The sequence below is a fragment of the Lolium rigidum genome, chromosome 1 (assembly GCF_022539505.1).
Source record: "Lolium rigidum isolate FL_2022 chromosome 1, APGP_CSIRO_Lrig_0.1, whole genome shotgun sequence".
NCBI lineage: Eukaryota > Viridiplantae > Streptophyta > Magnoliopsida > Poales > Poaceae > Lolium > Lolium rigidum.
Window position 1 is genome coordinate 209,067,095 of NC_061508.1, and position 23,429 is coordinate 209,090,523.

General features: G+C 41.1%; 1 protein-coding gene across 1 annotated transcript; it reads left to right on the plus strand.

The window, feature by feature from the left end:
* Positions 1 to 9,868: 9,868 nt before the first annotated feature.
* On the plus strand, positions 9,869 to 21,936 carry LOC124688989 (starch synthase 3, chloroplastic/amyloplastic-like). Its single transcript, XM_047222601.1, has 16 exons — positions 9,869 to 9,961; positions 13,027 to 13,090; positions 13,167 to 15,878; positions 16,088 to 16,302; positions 16,780 to 17,050; positions 17,611 to 17,786; positions 17,910 to 18,017; positions 18,404 to 18,513; positions 19,698 to 19,800; positions 20,117 to 20,287; positions 20,404 to 20,532; positions 20,613 to 20,795; positions 20,916 to 21,047; positions 21,134 to 21,245; positions 21,358 to 21,481; positions 21,585 to 21,936. Exons 1-16 carry the CDS (start codon positions 9,869 to 9,871, stop codon positions 21,715 to 21,717), a joined length of 4,836 nt encoding a protein of 1,611 aa, XP_047078557.1. The 3' UTR covers positions 21,718 to 21,936.
* The last annotated feature ends 1,493 nt before the right edge of the window (positions 21,937 to 23,429 follow it).

Sequence of the window (23,429 nt, forward strand, 5' to 3'; positions counted from 1 at the left end):
TGTGCTGCCTAGATCGCAAGATGCGATCTAGGCAGCATGTCGCTTACCTGATAGAAACCCTCGAGACGAAGGAGTTGGCGATGCGCCGAGATTGGTTTGTTTTGGGTTGAACGTGAGTTGTTGTTTATTCCATAAACCCTAGATACATATTTATAGTCCAGCGGACTTTCTAATGTGGGCGTGCACCAAACCGTGCACGAGTAAGATTCTATCTCTAAACTAAGATACGATCTAATATGTTACAGATACACGGGCAATTAAGCCCAACTTGGTATAAAAGGCCGATCCACATACTTCTTCTATATATATTTCTTCACGTCCATCTCGATCGCGGCCCACCTCTGACTTGGTCAAATCCTGGTGATAACAGATAATACTTTATCTCCCATATGCGATAACTCTAATGATGCTTCTGATATTCCAAATCCACCTACTGAAAGTATTCCCTTCAAGATACCTATGAAAATTGTTGAACTTGCTATGAACAATTGCTATTTTGGAGATGGGACTGCCCATCCTAGTGATCATTTACTCCTTATACATGAATTATGCGAGTGGTTCGAGAGTGCAGGCATTTCAAAGGGCCAAATTAAGAGGAAGCTATTCTCTATATCTCTGAAGGGCAGAGCTGCGGAATGGTATAAGATGCTGAAGAATGGTCGATCTATTGGTTGGGAGGAAATTGTACCTCTCTTTTATTCTAAATTTTATCCTCCTCATGAAGTGCATGTTGATAGGAATTACATTTATAACTTTTATCCTCGTGATGGAGAGAGTATTTCCCAAGCATGGGGGAGATTGAAGTCATTAATGCTCAAATGCCCCATTCATGAGCTCCCCCGTAATGTTATTACTAATAATTTTTATGCAAGGCTTTCAGGACACCACAAGGACTATCTAGATGCCTGTTTGGAGGGATCTTTCACAAGCAAGGAAGTTGAAGTTAGATGGGATCTTCTTGAAAGAATTCAAAGCAATACTGAATATTGGGAGAATGACAAAGGTAAAGAATCAGGTATAAACTATGAATATGAATGCATTAAGTCTTTCATTGAAACTGCTGATTTTCAAGAGCTTAGTGCTAAATATGGTTTTGATCCTCAAATTATGGTCGATTGCTATAGAGCCTTTGCTTCTCATATTAATGTTCCTAAAGAAAATTGGTGCATGTATCATGAACCTTTTAAAGACACGTGCATGGAAAAAGAAATTGTTGTTAATGATTGCAATAAACATGCCCAAACTTCTGAAAATACTATTTCTTATAAGCATGTTAATTTTTGTGGAATGCATAGACCTTGTGGAATTAATCAAATTGAAGATGAATATTGTATCCATCATAGGGATGAAAAAACTAGAAAGTGGTCTAGGGCTCTAGATGATCTTGGTGAAAAAGTTTGTGCCCTCTATCCTTTTATTTGTGAACTTTGCCATAGAGTGGGTCATTTTAATTTTCAATGCTCCTCCAATGATAATTCAAACCTCATGGGTGCTGCAAATTTGTATTGTGATGATGAAATTACTCCTAATCAGCATGATGAACTTACTTTATTTTTGTGGTGTGAAGAGTTATCAAGAAAAATTTCTTTGTTAGATATGAATGATATTGATATTAATAGTGTCCTGCATGGGTGTCTTTCTTATTGCATTGATAATTGCCATACAAATACTTACATACAAAATATTTTAGAAGATGACACTTTGCCAAAATATGATAGGACCGTTGTGTGTTTTGAACTTATTAATGAAAAGGAGGAATCCTCCCAAGTTTCTTCTATTGTTTCTGGAAATAAATCAGGATATGTGGAGAAGCCTCCCATCAAGCCTTTCCCTCCTAAAGAAGGGAACGAGGAGAAGGAGGAGAAGAAGAAGAAGGGAACGAAGAAGAAGAAGAAGAGGGGGAATAAAAAGAAAGAGGTAACGGCATATCCTCGCGTGTATGAGATAACGATAGGTAACCGTAAGTATGTTGCTCCTAATGATTATTATGATAATGAATCTGAGTACAATGATCTTCCTATGCCCTTTACCTACATTAGTGATCATGATATACAAGAGCACACTACTTTTGATATTGAAAATCTCTGGGAAACAAATTCTGAAAATGATGATGTTAATAATTGCCATAGTATTAGTACTATCCATGCTTCTTTCCATAATGATATATAAAGCTCTAAGCTTGGGGATGAGGTGTTTGAAAATCCTTTGCTACTGATGATTATATGTTTGATACATCTCCTTCTAGTAACAATGATGGTATGGTTACAGATGAACATACTGTGGAAGATAACTATTCTATTTCTTATGATGACACTATGCCTCCAATCTTTGACAATTATTATAAAGAATGCTATGACACAGGTTATAATTATCCTTATGAAACTTGTAATAGTTATGTTGGGATTGCCAAAAACCATTCCCTTAGTATGCAACTTGTTTACCATGTTCAAATTCTTGATAATGATCCTGTTTCAATTATTATTAATGAGAAGAGTTTTTCTTATGCCAAAATTAATGATAATTTTATGCATATGAACCATGATAAGAATGTTTTAAGTGATGGTTATATTGTGGATTTCATCAATGATGCTACTGAAAGTTATTATGAGAGAGGGAAACATGGTTATATGCATCTTAATAATATTAAGTTTCCCCTCTTTATGTTGAGAATCTTGAAGTTACTCGAGTTTTATCTTCCTATGCTTGTCACTTTGTTCTTCATGAATTTATTTGTGAACAAGATTCCTTTTCATAGGAAGTGGGTTAGGCTTAAATTTGTTTTATACTTGCTTTTTGATGCCCTCTTTGCTCCAACTCTCATCCTTATGTGAGCATCATTAAAATTACTGAGCCCATCTTAATGGCTATAAAGAAAGCGCTTCTTGGGAGATAACCAATGTTTTTATTTTGCTACTATTTTGTTGTGTCTTGGAAGTTGTTACTACTGTAGCAACCTATCCTTATCTTTACTTTATTGCATTGTTGTGCCAAGTAAAGTCTTTGATAGTAAGGTTGATACTAGATTTGGATTACTGCGGAGAAACAGATTTCTTGCTGTCACGAATTTGAGTAGACCTCTCTGTAGGTAACTCAGAAAAATCTTCCATATTTCGTGTGTGATCCTCAGATATGTACGCAACTTTCATTCAATTTGATCTTTTTCATCTGAGCAAGTTAAGTGCCCCTGAAAAATTCGTCTTTACGGACTATTCTGTTTTGACAGGTTCTGCCTTTTATTTCGCATTGCCTCTTTTGCTATGTTGAATGGATTTCTTTGTTCCATTAACTTTTAGTAGCTTGTGCAATGTCCAGAAGTGTTAAGAATGATTATGTCACCTCTGAATATGTGAATTTTTGATTATGCACTAACTCTCTAATGAGTTTGTTTTGAGTTTGGTGTGAAGGAAGTTTTAAAGGATCAAGAGAGGAGGATGATACAATATGATCAAGAAGAGTGAAAAGTCTAAGCTTGGGGATGCCCTTGTGGTTCATCCCTGCATATTTCAAGAAGACTCAAGCATCTAATCTTGGGGATGCCCAAGGCATCCCCTTCTTCATCGACAACTTATCAGGTCACCTCTAGTGAAACTATATTTTCATTCCGTCACATCTTATGTGCTTTACTTGGAGCGTCTGTATGCTTTTATTTTTGTTTTTGTTTGAATAAAATCGGATCCTAGCATTCTTTGTGAGGGAGAGAGACACGCTCCGCTTGTTCATATGAACACTGGTGTTCTTAGCTTTACTTTTAATGTTCATGGCGAAGGTTGAAACTGCTTCGTTCATTGTTATTTGGTTGGAAACAGAAAATGCTTCATGTGGTAGTTGGTATATTGTCTTGAATAATTTGATACTTGGCAATTGTTGTGCTCAAATAGATCATGTTTAAGCTCTTGCATCATGTACTTTGCACCTATTAATGAAGAACTACCATAGAGCTTGTTGAAATTTGGTTTGCATGATTGGTCTCTCTAAAGTCTAGATATTTTCTGGTGAAGTGTTTGAACAACAAGGAGACAGTGTAGAGTCTTATAATGCTTGCAATATGTTCTTATGTAAGTTTTGCTGTACCGATTCATACTTGTGTTTGCTTCAAACAACCTTGCTAGCCAAAGCCTTGTACTGAGAGGGAATACTTCTCGTGCATCCAAATCCTTGAGCCAAAAACTATGCCATTTGTGTCCACCATACCTACCTACTATGTGGTATTTCTCTGCCATTCCAAAGTAAATTACTTGAGTGCTACCTTTAAAATTTCATTCTTTTTCTTTGCAATACATAGCTCATGGGAAAATAGCTTAAAAACTATTGTGGTAAAGAATTTGTTACTTATGTATCTTATTTCTTATAAGTTGCTTGTTGAGCGGTAACAATGTTTCTGGGGACGCCATCAACTATTACACCTTTGTTGAATATCATGTGAGTTGCTATGAATGTTCGTCTTGTCTGAAGTAAGGGTGATTTATCATGATCAAATGGTTTGAGTATGCATATTGTTAGAGAAGAACACTGGGCCGCTAACTAAAGCCACGAATCATGGTGGAAGTTTCAGTTTGGACATTAATCCTCAATCTCTTATGAGAATATTATCTGTCGTTGAATGCTTAAGCATTAAAGAGGAGTCCATTATCTGTTGTCTATGTTGTCCCGGTATGGATGTCCTTAGTTGAGATCTATCAAAAACGAGAAATCAAATGCGATCTATCTCCTTGGACCTTTGTACAGGCGGCATAGAAGTACCCCTTTGTGACACTTGGTTGAAACATATGTTATGCAATGATAATCCATGTAAATCCAAGCTAATTAGGACAAGGTGCGAGCACTATTGGTATTCTATGCATGAGGCTTGCAACTTATAGGATGTCTTATGCATAACACATATGAATTACTACCGTTGACAAAATTGTTTCTATGTTTTCAAAATGAAAAGCTCTAGCACAAAAATAGTAATCCATGCTTCCCTCTGCAAAGGCCCTTTCTTTTACTTTATGTTGAGTCAGTTTACCTACTTCCTTCTATCTTAGAAGCAAACACTTGTGTCAACTGTGTGCATTGATTCCTACATACTTGCTTATTTGCACTCATCATATTACTTTGTGTTGACAATTATCCATGAGATATACATGTTAAAGTTGAAAGCAACTGCTGAAACTTATATCTTCCTTTGTGTTGTTCAAAATTTTCTACTAAGAATTTATTGCTTTATGAGTTAACTCTTATGCAAGACTTATTGATGCTTGTCTTGAAAATACTATTAATGAAAAGTCTTTGCTATATGATCAATTGTTTAGTCATTATCTTTACCCATTGCTTTGAATCACTTCATTCATCTCATATGCTTTACAATAGTATGATCAAGATTATGTTAGTAGCATGTCACTTCAGAAATTATCCTTGTTATCGTTTACCTACTCGAGGGCGAGTAGGAACTAAGCTTGGGGATGCTTGATACGTCTCCAACGTATCTATAATTTCTTATGTTCCATGCTAGTTTTATGACAATATCTACATGTTTTATCCATACTTTATATCGTTTTGATGCATTTTCCGGAACTAACCTATTAACAAGATGCCGAAGTGCCGGTTCTGTTTTCTCGCTGTTTTTGGTTCCGTAAAGGCTGTTCGGGCAATATTCTCGGAATTCGACGAAACAAAAGCCAAACATCTTATTTCACCGAGACGGACCAGAACACCGAAGGAGAGCCGGAGAGGAGGCCCAGGGCCCCCAGACCACAGCGCGGGTGGCCCCCTGGCCGCGCCAGCCTATGGGGAGGGGGCCCCCTGGCCCCTCCGACTCCGCCTCTTCGCCTATATAACCCCTCGTGACCTAAAACCCGACACCAATTGACGAAACTCCAGAAAGACTCCAGGGACGCCGCCGCCATCGCGAAACTCCGTTTCGGGGGACAGAAGTCTCTGTTCCGGCACGCCGTCGGGACGGGGAATTGCCCCCGGAGTCATCTCCATCGACACCACCGCCATCTTCATCGCCGTTGTCTGTCTCCCATGATGAGGAGGGAGTAGTTCTCCCCGAGGCTGAGGGCTCTACCGGTAGCTATGTGGTTCATCTCTCTCTCCCATGGTGTGATCTTTATGTGATCATGAGCTTTGTATCACTATTAATCTATGTGCTACTCTAGTGATGTTATTAAAGTAGTCTATTCCTCCTCCATGATGTAATGTTGACGAGTGTGTGCATCATGTAGTACTTGGCGTAGGTTATGATTGTAATCTCTTGTAGATTATGAAGTTAACTATTACTATGATAGTATTGATGCGATCTATTCCCCGTTTCATAGCTATTGTTGACAGTGTGTATGCTATGTTAGTACTCGGTCTAAATTGCAACGGTCTATTATGCACTCTAGAGGTTACTTTAATATGAACTCCGGATGTTCTTGTTTACTCCGGCTTGAGGTGTGCTTTTATAGCCCTACACAATGAATGGTGTTTGTTATCCAACAAGAGAGTGTTTGAAGTAGCACAAGTGAAGAGAAGTTATTTATTTATGTGATCATTGTTGAGAGTGTCCACTAGTGAAAGTATGATCCCTAGGCCTTGTTTCTAAGCATTGAAACACCATTTCCAACAAGTTCTGTTACATGTTTGCTTGCTGCCATCTTTATTTCAGATTGCAATTACTACTTACAATCATCCATTATACTTGTATTTCACTATCTCTTCGCCAAACTAGTGCACCTATACATCTGACAAGTGTATTAGGTGTGTTGGGGACACAAGAGACTTCTTGTATCGTAATTGCAGGGTTGCTTGAGAGGGATATCTTTGACCTCTACCTCCCCGAGTTCGATAAACCTTGGGTGATTCACTTAAAGGAAACTTGCTGCTGTTCTACAAACCTCTGCTCTTGGAGGCCCAACACTGTCTACAGGAATAGAAGCGTGCGTAGACATCAGAGATCTCCACCACCACCGACACCACACCGTCATGCTGTCGGGATTCCGAGGAGGATCTACCCGCTGCCCGCTGGAACGGGGAGAAGGACGTCGTCATCAACACCGAAAGTGTGACCGAGTACGGAGGTGCTGCCCGACTGTGGCACCGTCAAGATCTTGTACGCGCTTTTGAAAGCGGCAAGTGATCATCTTCAGCAACAACGAGATCTAATCTCGTAGGCTTTGGAAATCTTCGAGGGTTAGTCTCATGATCTTCTCGTTGCTATCATATTCTAGATTGGATCTTGGCTTGTTATTCGTTCTTGCGGTAGGAAATTTTTTGTTTTCTATGCTACGAATCCCATCACTATCCCCTCTCGTGTAGGCTCGAGGGCACCAACCCGCTGGCAAACAAGAACCACACATGGCTGGAAAACCTAGCAATTAGAGGACTACCGACCGAACACAACTTCACGGTCACATAAAATCAGACTACACCGCCACCAACCAACACACTACTTGTTCACTGCCCCTCAGTCCCAAGGCAACCTCTCCAAGGAGGAAATAATGCCAGATTGCTTTCTCCGACCAATCCGAGGGATTTAGTTTTTTTTCTCAGGAACATTGGAGGATGGATGGAAGGTGGACCTCGACGCCACATTCAAGGAGGGGATGGTGCTCAAAGCATCATCGCCATCATGACAGCCACCTCCGACCAAAGATTTCCACTGGACCAGAGCCCCCACCCCAACAATCCAAACTAGGCTCCAAATCAAGCAAACATATGTCGGGAAATAAAACATGTGATGAAATTTTTGAAGCATATATCGGCGCTGTGAAACTTGTATAGTAGACTACAAAACATGTGACAACCAACTCCTAAATAAAAACCTAAAAAAATTAATGTAATGAAAATTTTGAAGCATATAAGATTAGTGGAATGAAAACCACAAATTTTTGTATGTCAGGTGTTGAGAAGTATAAGATAACAAACCGTCTGAAATTTATCATGTGAGAAAGAATCACGTGAAAAAAAATCACGTAGAAAATCATGCTCCAGAGTAGATTCATCGGTATTAAGACATACCAGTGTTCACTAAAGGTGGCAACATTAACATATAAGCTATATGAATAATTAATACTAATTTGCTTAATTTTCCACATATCCCTCATCCTCGCTTGTTGATTCCGTTGGTCTTCCTCTCCTCCGGTGGCCGATTTCCGCGACAGAAGATGGGGGAGACCATGGATTTTCATACTTGAGGTGATAGTCTAGTTTGCTAGGTTTATGTCTCCTTGTATCATGTCCAGATGGAGGATTCAATGACCTAATGGGGGTAGAGACATAGAGTCGTATACCATGTTGCTTCCACCTCTGGTCCCGACACACAATGGTGGTCTCGCCAATAAAGATCATGTGTTGGCATTTTAGCGTTGGTTTGGGGTTGGTTCTCTGCATCCGGCATTCGCCATATTCTCTAGGTCATCGTTAGGGTCTTTTGGCAACGTCTAGTGATTTCGTGGGGTCTCCCTAGTTCCAACAATGGGGAAAAGGTGCGACATCAAGCTAGGCTTACGCCGAGGCATTAATTTGTGTAGGTAGGAGATGACAATGAGTTTCTCTTACATGTTGTTGTAATTTCATTTTTGTTTGGGGTATACTAGTAAGGCTCACACTTGTCTAAAATATAACTCCTGGCCTTAAAAAAAACATTGCTACCTCGGCCCTCACCTGGTTTGGATCGAGCTTTGGCATTTCTATCGACATCTCAATTTCGATTGCTAATTGGTGATTTCTATCTCTGCAAGAGGGAAGTGAAGAGGTTCACTCATAAAAGTATGTTGTCTTGGAGATTCTCGTTGCTTGGAAAATTCAGTGAAAGCTGAACACCAATGTATTTGAGGGTTCTTTCTCGGTGCCACATAACAACATTGCCATAATCAACCATAAAGTCCTTATTTGATCAATCGTGGTCTATATTTTTCTGCGTTTTAGTACAATAATTATAATAATCACGGAGCCTTTTCTTTTCCTTTTATAAAAAGGAAACCAGAAGTTGAAACAACCTGCGTGATTATGCTCGTGCGCTAGCAACACCACGACACACACGTTCACCATCCAACATTATCCTCCCATCACGATACCAGGTAAAATGGTACTACTTAAGCGAATGTGCTTTCTACGAACTTGCAGCGTGCCGCTACTCTCTTCATCTTCGCTCTTTCACGCTCTCTCCTTAGCCCACATCCCCTCCAAACGTACCACCACTGACCCCATGATCCTCTCCCCTCGCCTTTCCATCGCGGACCCTCCTCTCACCCACTTCATGTCTCTACTCCTTTGTTGTTGCCGCAGTTCGCTGCCGATATCATCACCTACCGACGGGTTAGGTTGCGTGTCTAGCTGCCGATGTCCCGCTGTCCCAAGCTTCACCACGGGTCACTATGTCTCCAAGGTTTCCATCATCATCACCTCGCCGTCGGTCAGCCCCTTCCTGTTCTTTCTTTCTTCACCCCCCTCCCTCTTTTCCGCCCCTCTCCATTTTCCACTCATTTTTAGGGCTGTCACACGGCGCAAGGATTTTGTGATAACATTAACACCGAAAATAATTCGAAATAAAAAAAAGGAGGAAAATAAGCATTTACCATTGTCCATGCACCATCGCTTGACACTGGACCACACTGCCAACAGTATGGCACTCGCATTTCCATGTGCGCGCAGAAAAAAACATGGTAGGAGAACCACCTCCGAACAAGAACCCAAACGAAAAGAACGGATCAAAATTGATCTGAGAAAAAGCCGAAGGACTACGGAGCTTTTATGTTGTGCAGATCCCCAAGCAAGAGGCGTGCCGCACTGTGCTCCATTCCTCGTGAGCCGGGAAGCTAAGGTAAGGGGGGAGAGGAGCCTGAGGGAGGGCGGGCGCTGCTTCGTGGTGGGTTTTGCGGGGGGTTTAGGAAGGTTCCGGGAAATGGAGATGGCTCTCCGGCCGCGGAGTCCTCTCTGCCCTCGGGGCACGCAGGCTCTCGTCGTCCGGCCGGCCGGCAGCGGCGGCCTTGCGCAGGTATGATTATGTTCTTGTTTCCCTGTTTCTCGTATGGTTCGGTTGTTGATCAGATTGATTCACGGAATGTAGTTTGATTGGGAATTCTTTGTGGCATGATTGATCATTTGTTCTGGGTCGATGACGATCTGTTTCGTTTCTATTTGGGGAATCAAGGTGAATTTGGCTCCGGTTTTTTTTCCTGGGATTTCTTGCGCTTTATAGGATAATTTCGATGTGCTGTTCGAAAAAAAATATTTGCTTATTGTGGTGGCCAAGATGCATACTGGCTGAAAGCGACCTGATTTAATTATTGTTGGAAAACGTAGAGACGTGAACTCTGCTCTATGCGTTGAAATTGTTCCTGGAATTGGTGTTTCGGTCTGCATGATCATGGAAAGGCTTCGTGTTAGTGTTAATGCTTGTAAATTTAGAGAGAAAATTTCATGCCAAGGCGTTTCAGAAAAAGAAAGAAAAAATCGTTGCAGGAAAAGGTGGAGGGATTTGGGGTGAATATGCTTTGTCCGCACATTGTATGTTTGTTCATACTTCATACCTGCAGTCATTTATGCACATTTTCTGCGATGAAGTTATTTCCAAATATGGTGTGAGCGTTGCCAACTTTGTATTAGTTGCTCTTTGGCTGCCAGTGAAGTGAGTGAATTAGTAGTTGGAATTGGGCTGAAACATTATCACGGAAGCGATACAAAATGGATTATATCATTTCTATTGCATCAGAAAAAAACTATTGGTGCTGAGAAGGGAGGTCAGAAGGCAATTCAGTAGTACAATATTCTGAGTGGCATAAATAATTTTGTAGTGATTAAAATGACGTTGAGATCCAGTTCCAATTGTTCATAAATTCCATTTTTATTCGCTGAACCATTACTCCATAAGAAGATTTCCTTTTTGTGTCTAAACATTTTTCGATAAAGGGCGCTTTATTACTCAAATAGTTTTGAAGCAATACACCCAGCCTCTGCATAACCAGGATGCACACAGCCGTTCAAAGAACCAAAAGTTTAACAAAAGAATAAAATAGGTGACGGACATAGGCTAATCCTCATTTGCTTCAATTCGCCTATTGTGTTGCCACCCATGTTGGGAAATAAACTCCTTCGCCGTGTTCTCCAAACGTGTAGACACCTCCGTAAAGAGATCGCGGTCCTCCAAGCGTTGGAGTGGCGACCATGAACGGAGCAAAGCCGTAACGCGGTAGACAACCTACAAGAGAGAAGAAGATATGTCATTAAAAACCTTGTCATTTCTACATAGCCAGAGCGACCATACAACAACAATCGCTCCCACTCGGATAAGTGTTTTGTACCTAGCGTCAACCCCATTTAGCCAATTGCCAAAAATATTTGTAATGCTACGAGGTGGATATAAGGTAGAACCTATCCGAATGATTGACCATATAGACCTAGCAACTGGACAATTGAAGAAAAGATGTTTTATTGTCTCTTGTTCATGACAAAAAACACATTTCGTACAGCCATGCCAATTGCGTTTGGCAAGGTTATCCTTAGTAAGAATCACACCTCGACGAAGATACCATGCAAAAACCTTCGTTTTCAGAGGTATCTTCATCTTCCAGATGTACTTATTATTCATGATCGGTTGACTGGGTATAATTAAAGCCTTGTACATGGAGCTAACCGAGAATTTACCATTCTTGGTTAGATTCCAGCGAAACTCATCAGCCCCTTGGACCAACTGGATTGAAGCTAACCTCTGTAGCAATTCATTCCATGAAACCAGTCTAGGACCAGTGATATCTCGCCTGAACGACATAGAGGGTGGAGTGGTTTCCATTACCTTTTGCAAGGTATCACTCTTGTGTCGAACAATGTTTACAAAGACGGATATTGTTCGCGGAGAGTGGTTGTACCCAACCATCTATCCTCCCAGAACCTTATCTCCGACCCATTCCTAATGGAGAACGAACCAAACGGGAAAAAGTACTTTTTGGTTGCCATAATGCCAGCCCAAAAGTGTGAATCTCCTGGTTTCCAATAAACCTGCGTAATAGTTGCTGCCATCTACCATCCTCAGTTAACAACCTGGCAAGCCATTTTCCTAGCAAGGCCTTGTTTTTAACTTCAAGATCATGAACCCCTAGTCCACCTTGATCTTTTGGGCGGCAAACAACACTCCATTTGTTCAACCGATATTTTTTCTTCTCATTATCCCCTTGCCAAAAGAATCTTGATCGGAAATAATCCAATCTATGTAAGACTCCTTTAGGCAACTGGAAGAAAGAAATCATATACAGTACCATATTTGTAAGTACTGAATTAATGAGAACTAATCTTCCACCGAGGGATAAAAGTTTTCCTTTCCAACTACTCAGGCGTTTCTGGAGTCTTTCCTCGACAATTTTCCACTCAGCTAGAGTAAGCCTCCGGTAATGTATCGGAATGCCAAGATAGCTGATTGGAAAACATCCCAACCCACATCCGAATAATTCGGCATATAGGTTGGCATCGTCTTTGGCCTCACCGAAACAGAACAATTCACTTTTATGGAAGTTTATCTTTAGTCCGGACAATTGCTCAAAAGCTGAGAGAATTAACTTCAGATTTCTCGCCTTATCCAAATCATGATCCATAAATAGAATTGTGTCATCGGCGTATTGAAGGATAGATAAACCCCCATCAACCAAATGAGGGACTACCCCTTCAATCTGACCATCAAGTTTAGCTCGCTCAATTATAATAGCAAGCATATCCGCCACAATGTTAAACAACAATGGGGATAGGGGACCGCCTTGCCTCAAACCTTTTTTGTCCGGAAATATCTACCAACGTCATCATTGACCTTTATGGCAACACTTACTCCAAAAACAAAGTTATTAATTTCCTGAGCGTCTGCTGAAGGAAAGACCACTTAACCTTATCATAGGCTTTTTCAAAGTCGATTTTGAGTATTACCCCATTCAACTTTTTGCGGTGCATCTCATGTATTGTTTCGTGCAAAGTGACATCTAGGATGTATCTACCTTGCATGAAAGCCGTCTAAGATGGAAGTACCACTCCATCTAAACATGTTGTGCTAAAAAACTTACTTCTCCTTTTGTTTTTCAGACTTCCTTGCTGACTAGCAGATTTACTCGAAGCAGGATTGCCGGATGCATGGCATCAAGTTCAGGTTTGGGCAGTAATTTATCAAAATTTTATTAAGTATATTGGATGCTCTTCATGTTCGTCCAACTTGGATCATGCAGATTCTCCCAAAAGGAAATCAAGGAGGATGGTATCTCCTCAGGTTAAAGTCATTTCTTCTGGAGGGTATATGTCAAGACTCACTGTCGAACCTATCACCAAGAAGAGAGAGCACAATAATGGTGATGAAGAAATTCTTGGCACATACAATACGCTATTAAGTACCGACACAACAGAATGGACTGACAGTACAGAAGCTGAAACTGCTGAAACAGATCCATCACAAAATGCTTCAAGCAGTTCGATCATAGGGGAACTGGATGTGGTAGATGAAGACATATTTGTGGTGGATTTGACAGTAAATGCATTGAGCAGTGTAACAAAGGGAGAGGTACATGCAGTGGACGAAGCTAGAGTTGAAACAGACATATTTGAGGTGGATTTGGCAGCAACTGCATTAAGTAGTGCAATAATGGGCGATGTGGATGTGATGAATGAAATTGGGGCTGTACAAGTCACAGTTGCCGCAGATTTGTCAGGTAAAGTTTCAAGCAGTGTGACAACTGCGGAAGAGGATATGGTCGATGAAGTTGTGACCGTTCAAGAAACCTTTGAGGTGACTTCATCGGGAAATGTTTCAACCAGTGTAAAAATGTGCAAAGTGGATGCGATTGATGAAGCTGGGACTACACACGGCACATTAGAGGCGATTTCATCAGGAAATGTTTCAACCAGTGCAATGGTTGGGGAAGTGAATGCGGTTGAAACTCGGGGTGATCAAGACACATTTGAACCGGATTTGTCAGGAAATGCTTCAAGCAATGCAACATATGGGGAAGTGGATGAAGCTAGAGTTGAAGAACAAATATTTGAGAATGATATGTTAGGCAGTATTTCAGGCAACGAGAAACACATGGCTGTGGATTCAGTGGGTGAAGCGACTGATAAAGAAGAGACCTACCAACAGCAATATCCAACACTGTCTTCAATATCTATGTGGAGCAAGGCTATTGATAAAACTGGTGTAAGTTTGAAGCCCGTGCTGCCGCTTGTCAGGGTCCAGGAACAAGGCAAATCAAATCCTAATGATCACGTGCAAGAAGGATCAATTGTTGCTTTCAGTGAACATAATCAACCGACATTAACTTTCCATGAGAAACAACAAAGTACTATTGCTTTTGACAAACAAAACAAGCCAATTGCCACATTCTCTAAACAAGACCAATATATTTCTGCCTTTCTTGAGAAAAACAAATCCATGGCTGCTTCTGATGAACAAGGGCGATTGATTGTTGATTTACCAGACCAAGACCAATCAATCATAGGTTCCCATAAACAACATAAATCAGTTCCAGATGTCCCTGGACAGATACAATCCATTGTTAGTTCTAGTAATAAACACCAATCAATTGTTGCTTTCCGCAAACAGGACCAATCAATTGTTAGTGCCCCAAAACAAAAGCATCCCATAGTTCCATTCCATAAACATGATCTTTCGATTCTGGGTCTCCATAAACAAAACCTATCAAGTGTTGATACCATGGGAGAGGGTCAAACAAAGCAAGTTCATGCCATTGATAGACATGATGCATTGCTTGCGAAGGAAGTGGAAGCTACTGATGGAAACTACAACCCTCAAAAAACTAATGGGGATGCACTTCATTTAAAGTTTGATACTGAAAACCTGTCGCAGGAACATCAGGCAAATAGAACCGAAGAAGCATTGGAAATGACAACTAGCAAGCAAGTTGATGAGGCACATCTTTTCATGACTGAACATCAGATAGGTGTTGCTGAAGGGCAGATGATAGTTACAGAGGATGGGCTTTCTGTGACTAAATATGGAACTAGGGTAGGTGATCAAATTGAACACCTGCTTTCTGCAAAAGAGTTCTCATGGGACGAAGATGAAGTGGGGTCAATCCAGGATGATGAACAGCATGAAGCCGATGAGATCTCTGTGGAACCAGATATCCAGGATTCACCACAGAATGTTGTTGATCCAAAAGAAGTTCTTAAAGAACTTGCTGACGAAAATTATTTGATAGGAAACAAACTTTTTATATTTCCAGAGGTAGTGAAATCTGACTCAGTTATTGATCTCTATTTGAATCGTGACCTTACAGCTCTGGCAAATGAACCGGATGTCATCATCAAAGGAGCATTCAATGGTTGGAGGTGGATGCCTTTCACTGAAAAATTACACAAGAGTGAACTGGGAGGGGTTTGGTGGTCTTGCAAACTGTGCATACCCAAGGAGGCCTACAGATTAGACTTTGTGTTTTTTAATGGTCGTTCAGTCTATGAAAACAATGGCAAAGATGATTTCTTCATAGAAATAGAAGGTACTATGGATGAAGAACTGTTTGAGGATTTCTTGGTTAAACAAAAGCAAAGGGAGCTTGAGATGGTTGCCGTTGAAGAAGCTGAAAGGAGGACACAAACATTGGAACAACGTCGGAAGAAGGAAGAAATGGCTGCAGCTGAAGCTGTCAGGGCACAAGTGAAGGCTGAGATAGAGATGAAGAAGAATAAATTGCACAATATGTTGAGTTTAGCTAAAACATCTGCTGATAATTTGTGGTACATAGAGGCTAGCACAGATACAAGAGGAGCTATTGTCAGATTATATTATAACAGAAACTCGACGCCACTTGTGCATAGTACTCAGATTTGGATGCATGGTGGTTACAACAATTGGACTGATGGGCTATCTATTGTCGAAAGGCTTGTCAAGTCCAATGAAAAAGACGGTGACTGGTGGTATGCAGACGGTACGACATCTCTCACTTTGCCCAACTTGGTATTTATGTTCATAACATTGTTTTGATTATGGCATGATTTTCAATGTTTTATTAATGCATTGAGTTAAAATATTTTATCAACTTGAATGCCATGTGAGCTTAGCATTTACCAGACTTCTAAATATTACTTTGTACTCTGTGAATCATATATGTAACACCTACCTTTTTTATATGTACAGTTATTCAACCTGAAAATGCACTAGTGTTAGACTGGGTCTTTGCTGACGGGCCACCTGGGAATGCAAGAAATTATGACAACAATGGTCGACAAGATTTCCATGCTATTCTTCCAAACATTTCTACTGAGGAAGGCTACTGGGTGCATGAGGAACAAAATATCTATGCAAGGCTTCTGCAAGAAAGAAGAGAACGGGAGGAGGCTATCAGAAGAAAGGTCAGTTGTAACATAGTCTGTGCATATCTATCTTTATAAATTAACCAGGATTGCATTACTTGTTTCTGATGTACTTCGTCAGGTAATTACTTCACCTTGTCTATAGCTTACTGATGCCACATCACGTTTATCTGTTCAAACTTCATGAACGGGCAAACTCCTCCATAATTTGTCATATTTGGCAGTTAACCAGCGAGTGCTAGAAAGCTTTATCTCCTTTCAATTGTTTATCCATACTCACTGAATAATCTTTCAAACTCAAATTTAATTTACTACTTGAAGCTTTGAAGTTTCAATTGGAGCTGGCTGGTTCGATGAGTTACTGGCGACAGCCTGCACAGTTGGCACTGCTTTTCTAGAACTTGGTTACCATTTCATATTACCAAAGACAAGAGTAGTTGTTCTTTGTGGGATGTTTGAAAAATATATGATCAGAAGTCTTTCGGTTGACTCCTATTTTTTTTTTTACTTACACAGGCTGAGAGAAGTGCAAAAATGAAAGCTGAGATGAAGGCAAAAACTATGCGTAGGTTTCTGCTTTCCCAGAAACACATTGTTTATACTGAACCACTTGAAATACGTGCTGGAACCACAGTGGATGTGCTATACAATCCTTCTAATACAGTGCTCAATGGAAAGCCGGAGGTTTGGTTTAGATGCTCCTTTAACCTTTGGATGCATCCAGGTGGTGCGTTACCACCCCATAAGATGGTGAAATCAAGAGATGGATCTCTCTTGAAAGCAACAGGTTTGAGCTCGTCTTCTTACATCAATGTTATTAGCAGATATTTTTTCTTCGTTATGTGTACAGATGTACATATGGTGTCTAATATCTATTTTATATTAGACCTAAATCAAAAGGTATATAGTCCTACTGATAAGAATTAGCTAGTATATTGCCATATCAGATATGGTTTTATACTACATAAGATCAAAAGTGGTTTGTTTGGGAATGTGACTAGGAGAATCTATCTGGTACAAGGCCTATATCAGCCTCCAACTTTTATATATTTATGTTGTGATAGTCACTCAAGCTTGGTAAGGTGTGGAAATTTGGTGGCCAAACTTGGCCAAATCGCTGTTAAATTGGTTTACTGTTTAGCTGGCTTGTCGAAAAAAGGCCATATGCATCAGTTGATGCAGTGGCCAGGGCTTTCCCCTTTTTTAAAAAAGCTGGCTTGTCGAAATATTCCTAAAGTGTGGCATTAGTTATCCTACTTCCCTTGTTATCACTGAGTACAATACAGAACAAGACCTAATAGCTGTATATTTCTTACTTCATCGGTTTTATTTATGTTCCTTGTCCAGTACAAGTTCCACCGGATGCCTATATGATGGATTTTGTTTTCTCTGAGTCGGAAGAAGGTGGGATCTATGACAACAGGGATGGGATGGACTATCATATTCCTATTTCTGATTCAGTTGAAACGGAAACTTACATGCATATTGTCCACATTGCCGTTGAGATGGCCCCCATTGCCAAGGTAATCCATATCTTTAATGCTAATCATTGTGATTAGAGTTGAGCCGTCATCACCTTTTTCCCATTTTTCTTGGTATACCTAATACCATCTTCTTTCAATCTGTCATGATCAATGCTCTCGTAGGTTGGAGGTCTCGGTGATGTTGTTACAAGTCTTTCACGTGCTGTTCAAGATTTAGGACATACTGTCGAGGTTATTCTTCCAAAGTATGACTGTCTGAACGAAAACAGTGTAAGTTGAAGTCCTATACTAAATCTTCTATTGTTCTTGTCCTCTTGTGTGCCCCCCTCATTCTGAGAGTCTTTGTCTGTTTGTCATTCAAGCTGAAAGTCAATTTCTGTATTTAAGAGGCATCCAAATATAGTCTTATACTATATTTTCATATCACCCTTTGACTCGTGAAGTCCCCAAATTTCCAAATCAAAATTTCCACAAAATCTCAGTTAAAGTCAAGGATTTTTTTAGTGTTTCTCTCACTGCAATGGAGTGGAACCGAGGTGGCACAGATCCCAATACATCAGAATATGCTCTTATAGGGGGATGCGGAGATCACTTGGCACTAACTAGTTCCATTGTATATATCATATATTAATCAAGTTACATCTATTCTAATGCAGGTGAAGAATTTACACGTATATCGAAGTTTTTCTTGGGGCGGTACAGAAATAATTGTATGGGTTGGACTAGTCGAAGACCTTACAGTTTACTTCCTGGAACCTCAGAATGGGTATGTGTCAGATAATTTATAGTACCAGTTATGTAAAACTTATTACTCATCTTCACAAAAATTATTGGGCTAGCCTTTTCTACTGGTTTCTGATGTGTATTGTTGTCAACATATCAGACTGCCCTTTTCAGTACATATAAGTATTGAATTCCCTATAAGTATTATCGTCCTAGAGACTAGAGAAGCTAATTAGTTAGCAGCAAAGCTTTGTTCTGGACTGATCGTTGGATCGATGGGCAGAGCATCTCTGACTTGGCACCACAGGTTTTCTCTGCCATCAGTGCCCGCACTTCCAGAACTCAGAAAGTGGCTACAGCTCTCCCTGGAAATGCCTGGATACAAGACATCACGGCTGCTTTATCTATGGATGGCATTGTCCAATTCCTCAACTTGGTCAAGATCCTTGATGCACAACAGATAAACCCTGAAGCTGAAGATGAGATCATTTGGCACCTATCTGCCTGTAGCGAATACTCCTCCCAATCTGCCTACAGAGCTCTCTTCGCAGGGACTGTGACTTCGCCTCACCACAGCGCTATTCGGGAATGTTGAGCACCTCTTAAATGCAAAGTCTTTGCCTGGATCGCCTCCCTGGATCGATGCTGGACCAATGAGCGACGCCTACGCCACGGCCTAACTAACAGTGACACTTGTGCGCTCTGTGATCAAGACTTGAGTCCATAGCACATCTTTGTTAAGGTGCTCCTTTTTGCAACAAATCTGGTTCGACGTGTGTAGCAGGCTAAATCTCCAGACATGCATACCAGACTACAACAGCGAGTTCAGCACCTGGTTTCAAGCCTCCACGGCAAATGCACAGAGCTCAGTTCAGAAGGGTGCCAAGTCGATTATTATCCTAACCATGTGGAGGCTCTGGAAAACTCGGAATGATGCAGTCTTCAAAAACATTGCACCCAACAGGCAGGCCCTGGTCGTCTCAATTCTGGAGGAAGCTAAACTATGGATGACAGCCGGCGCAAAATCCCTACGCCGGCTACCCTTACATGCTAGACCTCCCGATGTAGAACCCCCCTAGAGTCCCTAGGACTAACAAAGTTAGCCCTGTGCAGTTCTGTTTCTTTCTTCTTTCTTTTTTCTCTGAAATTCCTTTGTAGCTCTGCTACTCCCTGTATGCTCCCGTCTTCTCGACGGTTTTCTACTAATTTTGATATTTCCTTTTCTAGGATGTTTGGGGTCGGATGTGTATATGGAAGGAATGATGACCGTAGATTTGGCTTCTTCTGTCACTCTGCTCTGGAGTTTATCCTTCAGAATGGATCTTCTCCGGTAAGTTTTATTTGGAATATGTTGCTTTATTTATAAAGCGATGCGAGAGCTTACCTCGAGAGTGTTATTTGGAATAATAGTGGTTGCATTGGTTTTCTTTCGTTGTGACACCATACTTGCTGACCATGTCTGCAGTGCACCATGTTCTGTGTGAGTCATGTTACTTTCACTTTCTATACACCATATTTGCTGCACCAGCCTTCCTTTTCTACTCTTTTAACTGAATGCTGCATGTGCATTCACTATTATCAACAGTTACTTGTTTCTCCCCTTTCATTTCTCAGTCAAAAAACTGATATTTGTAACCTCCTGACAGCATATACTACATTGCCACGATTGGTCAAGTGCTCCCGTTGCCTGGCTGTACAAGGAACACTATGCCCAATCCAGATTGGCAAGTGCTCGGGTTGTATTTACCATCCACAATCTTGAATTTGGAGCACATTATATTGGTAAAGCAATGACATACTGTGATAAAGCCACGACTGTGAGTACCTTGTTGTCTTGTAAATTTAATCATTGTCTTCGGGGCAACTTGTATCACAGATAATATTTTTCACATTTTAACAACTCATGTTCTTGTGTTTTTTAATTATTTTGCAGGTTTCTCAAACATATTCGAGGGAAGTGGCAGGGCATGGTGCCATCGCTCCCCACCGTGAAAAATTCTACGGCATTCTGAATGGTATCGATCCAGATATATGGGATCCGTACACAGACAACCGTATACCGGTACTAAATTTTCAAAGCGCATATAGGTAGCAAAGCCACTCAGTGTTTTCTTCTTAACTCTGTATTTCATACTACTTCAGGTCCCTTATACTTCCGAGAACATTATTGAAGGGAAGACTGCTGCAAAAAGGGCATTGCAGCAGAAGCTTGGATTACAACAAACTGATGTCCCTATTGTCGGAATCATCAGCCGTCTGACAGCCCAGAAGGGAATCCACCTCATCAAGCATGCAATTTATCGCACTCTCGAAAGCAATGGCCAGGTATTTCCCATGTGAATGATGAACTTCTAGCTTATCCTCAGAAAGATGCTTCATTTTGTAAGTAGCTTTTTTTGGTTCTCATCAAAAGAATAAAGTGGCATTGACATACTTGGTTTTTAGGTGGTTTTGCTTGGCTCAGCTCCAGATCATCGAATACAAGGTGATTTTTGTAGGTTGGCAGATGCTCTTCATGGTGTTTACCACGGTAGGGTAAAGCTTGTTCTAACCTATGATGAGCCTCTTTCCCATCTGGTAAGCTCTGATGTCCTACACTATCTAGCCGGCAATTAAAGGAACTAGAGACTTGTTTAATATTTGGGTTGATGATCGTGCTGCAGATATACGCTGGCTCCGACTTTGTTCTTGTTCCATCTATCTTTGAACCCTGTGGATTGACTCAACTTGTTGCCATGCGTTACGGATCGATCCCTATAGTTCGGAAAACTGGAGGTGTGTACATATATACAGCTTAGTAGCTAAACTGTTTCTCACCATTATGCTGCACTTCTTTGCATATAATTTGAGCTGGACATGAAATTTAACTTATCCTTCCGCATTGCAGGACTCTACGACACTATCTTTGATGTAGACAATGATAAGGATCGGGCTCGGTCTCTTGGTCTCGAGACAAATGGATTCAGTTTCGACGGAGCTGACAGCAACGGCGTGGATTATGCCCTGAACAGGCAAGCACCTCACCGCTCCTCAATCGCTTATAAACATAACCGTGAATTCGAAAAAATGCAGTAAGGATATGTTACTCACTCGCTGTTTGGTACCTCTTTTCAGAGCGCTCACTTCTTGGTTTGACGCCCGTGACTGGTTCCACTCCCTCTGCAAGAGAGTCATGGAGCAGGACTGGTCATGGAACCGGCCCGCGCTGGACTACATTGAATTGTACCATTCGGCGCGTAAATTCTGATACGCAACCAAAGTGCATAATATGCAGGTGCATTGGGATGACATGGATGTATATTTACATTTCTCTCTTTTCGTTCCTTGCATGTGGAAACTGTTACATACTTCGGTGAGAAACAAGCTGAAGTGACTTGTTGTGAGTAAAATATTCTTTGATCTGGTGCAAACGGATGCATTGTTAAGTCTCATTGCATTACTGTAGTACAAAATGACACCCAGGTTTGTCGATAAGCTAGTGAGCATTATTTCTGCTGTTCATTTTGCAAAATGGCAGGAACATGATTATGCAGATCAATTTGTTCCGAAACAGACATGCTCCTGTTGTTGTGGCTTCTCAGGACATGTTTGTGAATATCGGTTCTGACGATTTATAGAAAAGAGAGGAAAATACAATGCATGATCTGGATCAGAACACAGAACCAACACACCACACCTCCTCTATATTTTTCTAAGAGGACCAGAACACATTTTTAGATGATAATCTTTAGGGATTCTCCTGTGGTGCACCGCATCATTTCTTTGTCGCATACAGCTTTCATTGAAGGAAGGCATATCCCTGATGGTGCTCTTGCACTTCATGAGATTATCGATGAGATTAGGGTGCAGAAATAGTGCGGTGTTATTATAAAGATGGATTTTGAGAAAGCCTATGATAGAGTTAGTTGAGCATTTCAACGTCCTGGCCCGGAAGGTTTCGAGTCAGGGGTGATCTATAGACCGATGCAGCTGATCTTCGGTGGCCAGACTGCGATCTCTACCAATGGTGAAGCGGGACCTTTCTTTACAAACATGAGGGAAGTGCGTTAGGGTGACCCTATCTGCCCTCTCTTATTTGACTTCATGGCAGATCCTTTTGCTGCTATGCTTGATGCTGCCAACGTGGCGGGTCATATTAACGGGCAGTGGCGGAGCCAGGACAACAATCTTGTGTTGTCAGATTAATGTTGTGTAGTCAAATACATCTATTTGTACAAATTTTTAATAATTTTTTACATACTTTTAGCCTGTATTGTCAAAAAACTGTGTAGTCATATGACTACACAGCTCAAGTGTGGCTACGCCACTGTTAACGGGGTGGTGCTCCATTTTGATTCAAGGTGGTGTCACTCATCTGCAGTATGCAAATGATACTATCATCCCACTCCAACTTGATGACTCTTGTTTAGCCAACCAAAAGTTCCTTTTAATCTGCCATGAAATCATTTCTAGGCTGAAAATAAACTTCCTCAAGAGTGAGGTTATAGTTATGGTTGCTCCTCCCCAGGAGCAAGCTAGGGTGGCAAATCTCCTTAATTAACTATAATGAGAAAAGTTTCTGGCTGACATATCTTGGCTTCCCTATGGCGGATGAGAAATTAACCATGGCTGACTAGGAGGGACCAGAGGCCATGGTAGGGCTCAGAGTCGACCCTTAACAAATTTTGTCCAGTCTTCCCATTTACAACATGTGATGGGAATGTTCCCTAGGGGGGCCAATACCTGTCTCACTCGCCAGATGAAGGAGGCCCAAGGAGGGGTCCAGTCGCCTCGCAACTAGGCTAAAACCCTGGCGACTGATGGACCAAGGCCCTGGCGACTGAAGCGAAGCTTTGAAGACCTAGGGTGTAGGTTAAGGCCTTCCGGCCTTTTAGCAAGTAGATATGCTCGATCTTACCTCCTGTAAACCCTAGACCGGGGGTGCTCATATAAACCCCGGGCTAAACCCTAGAAACGATT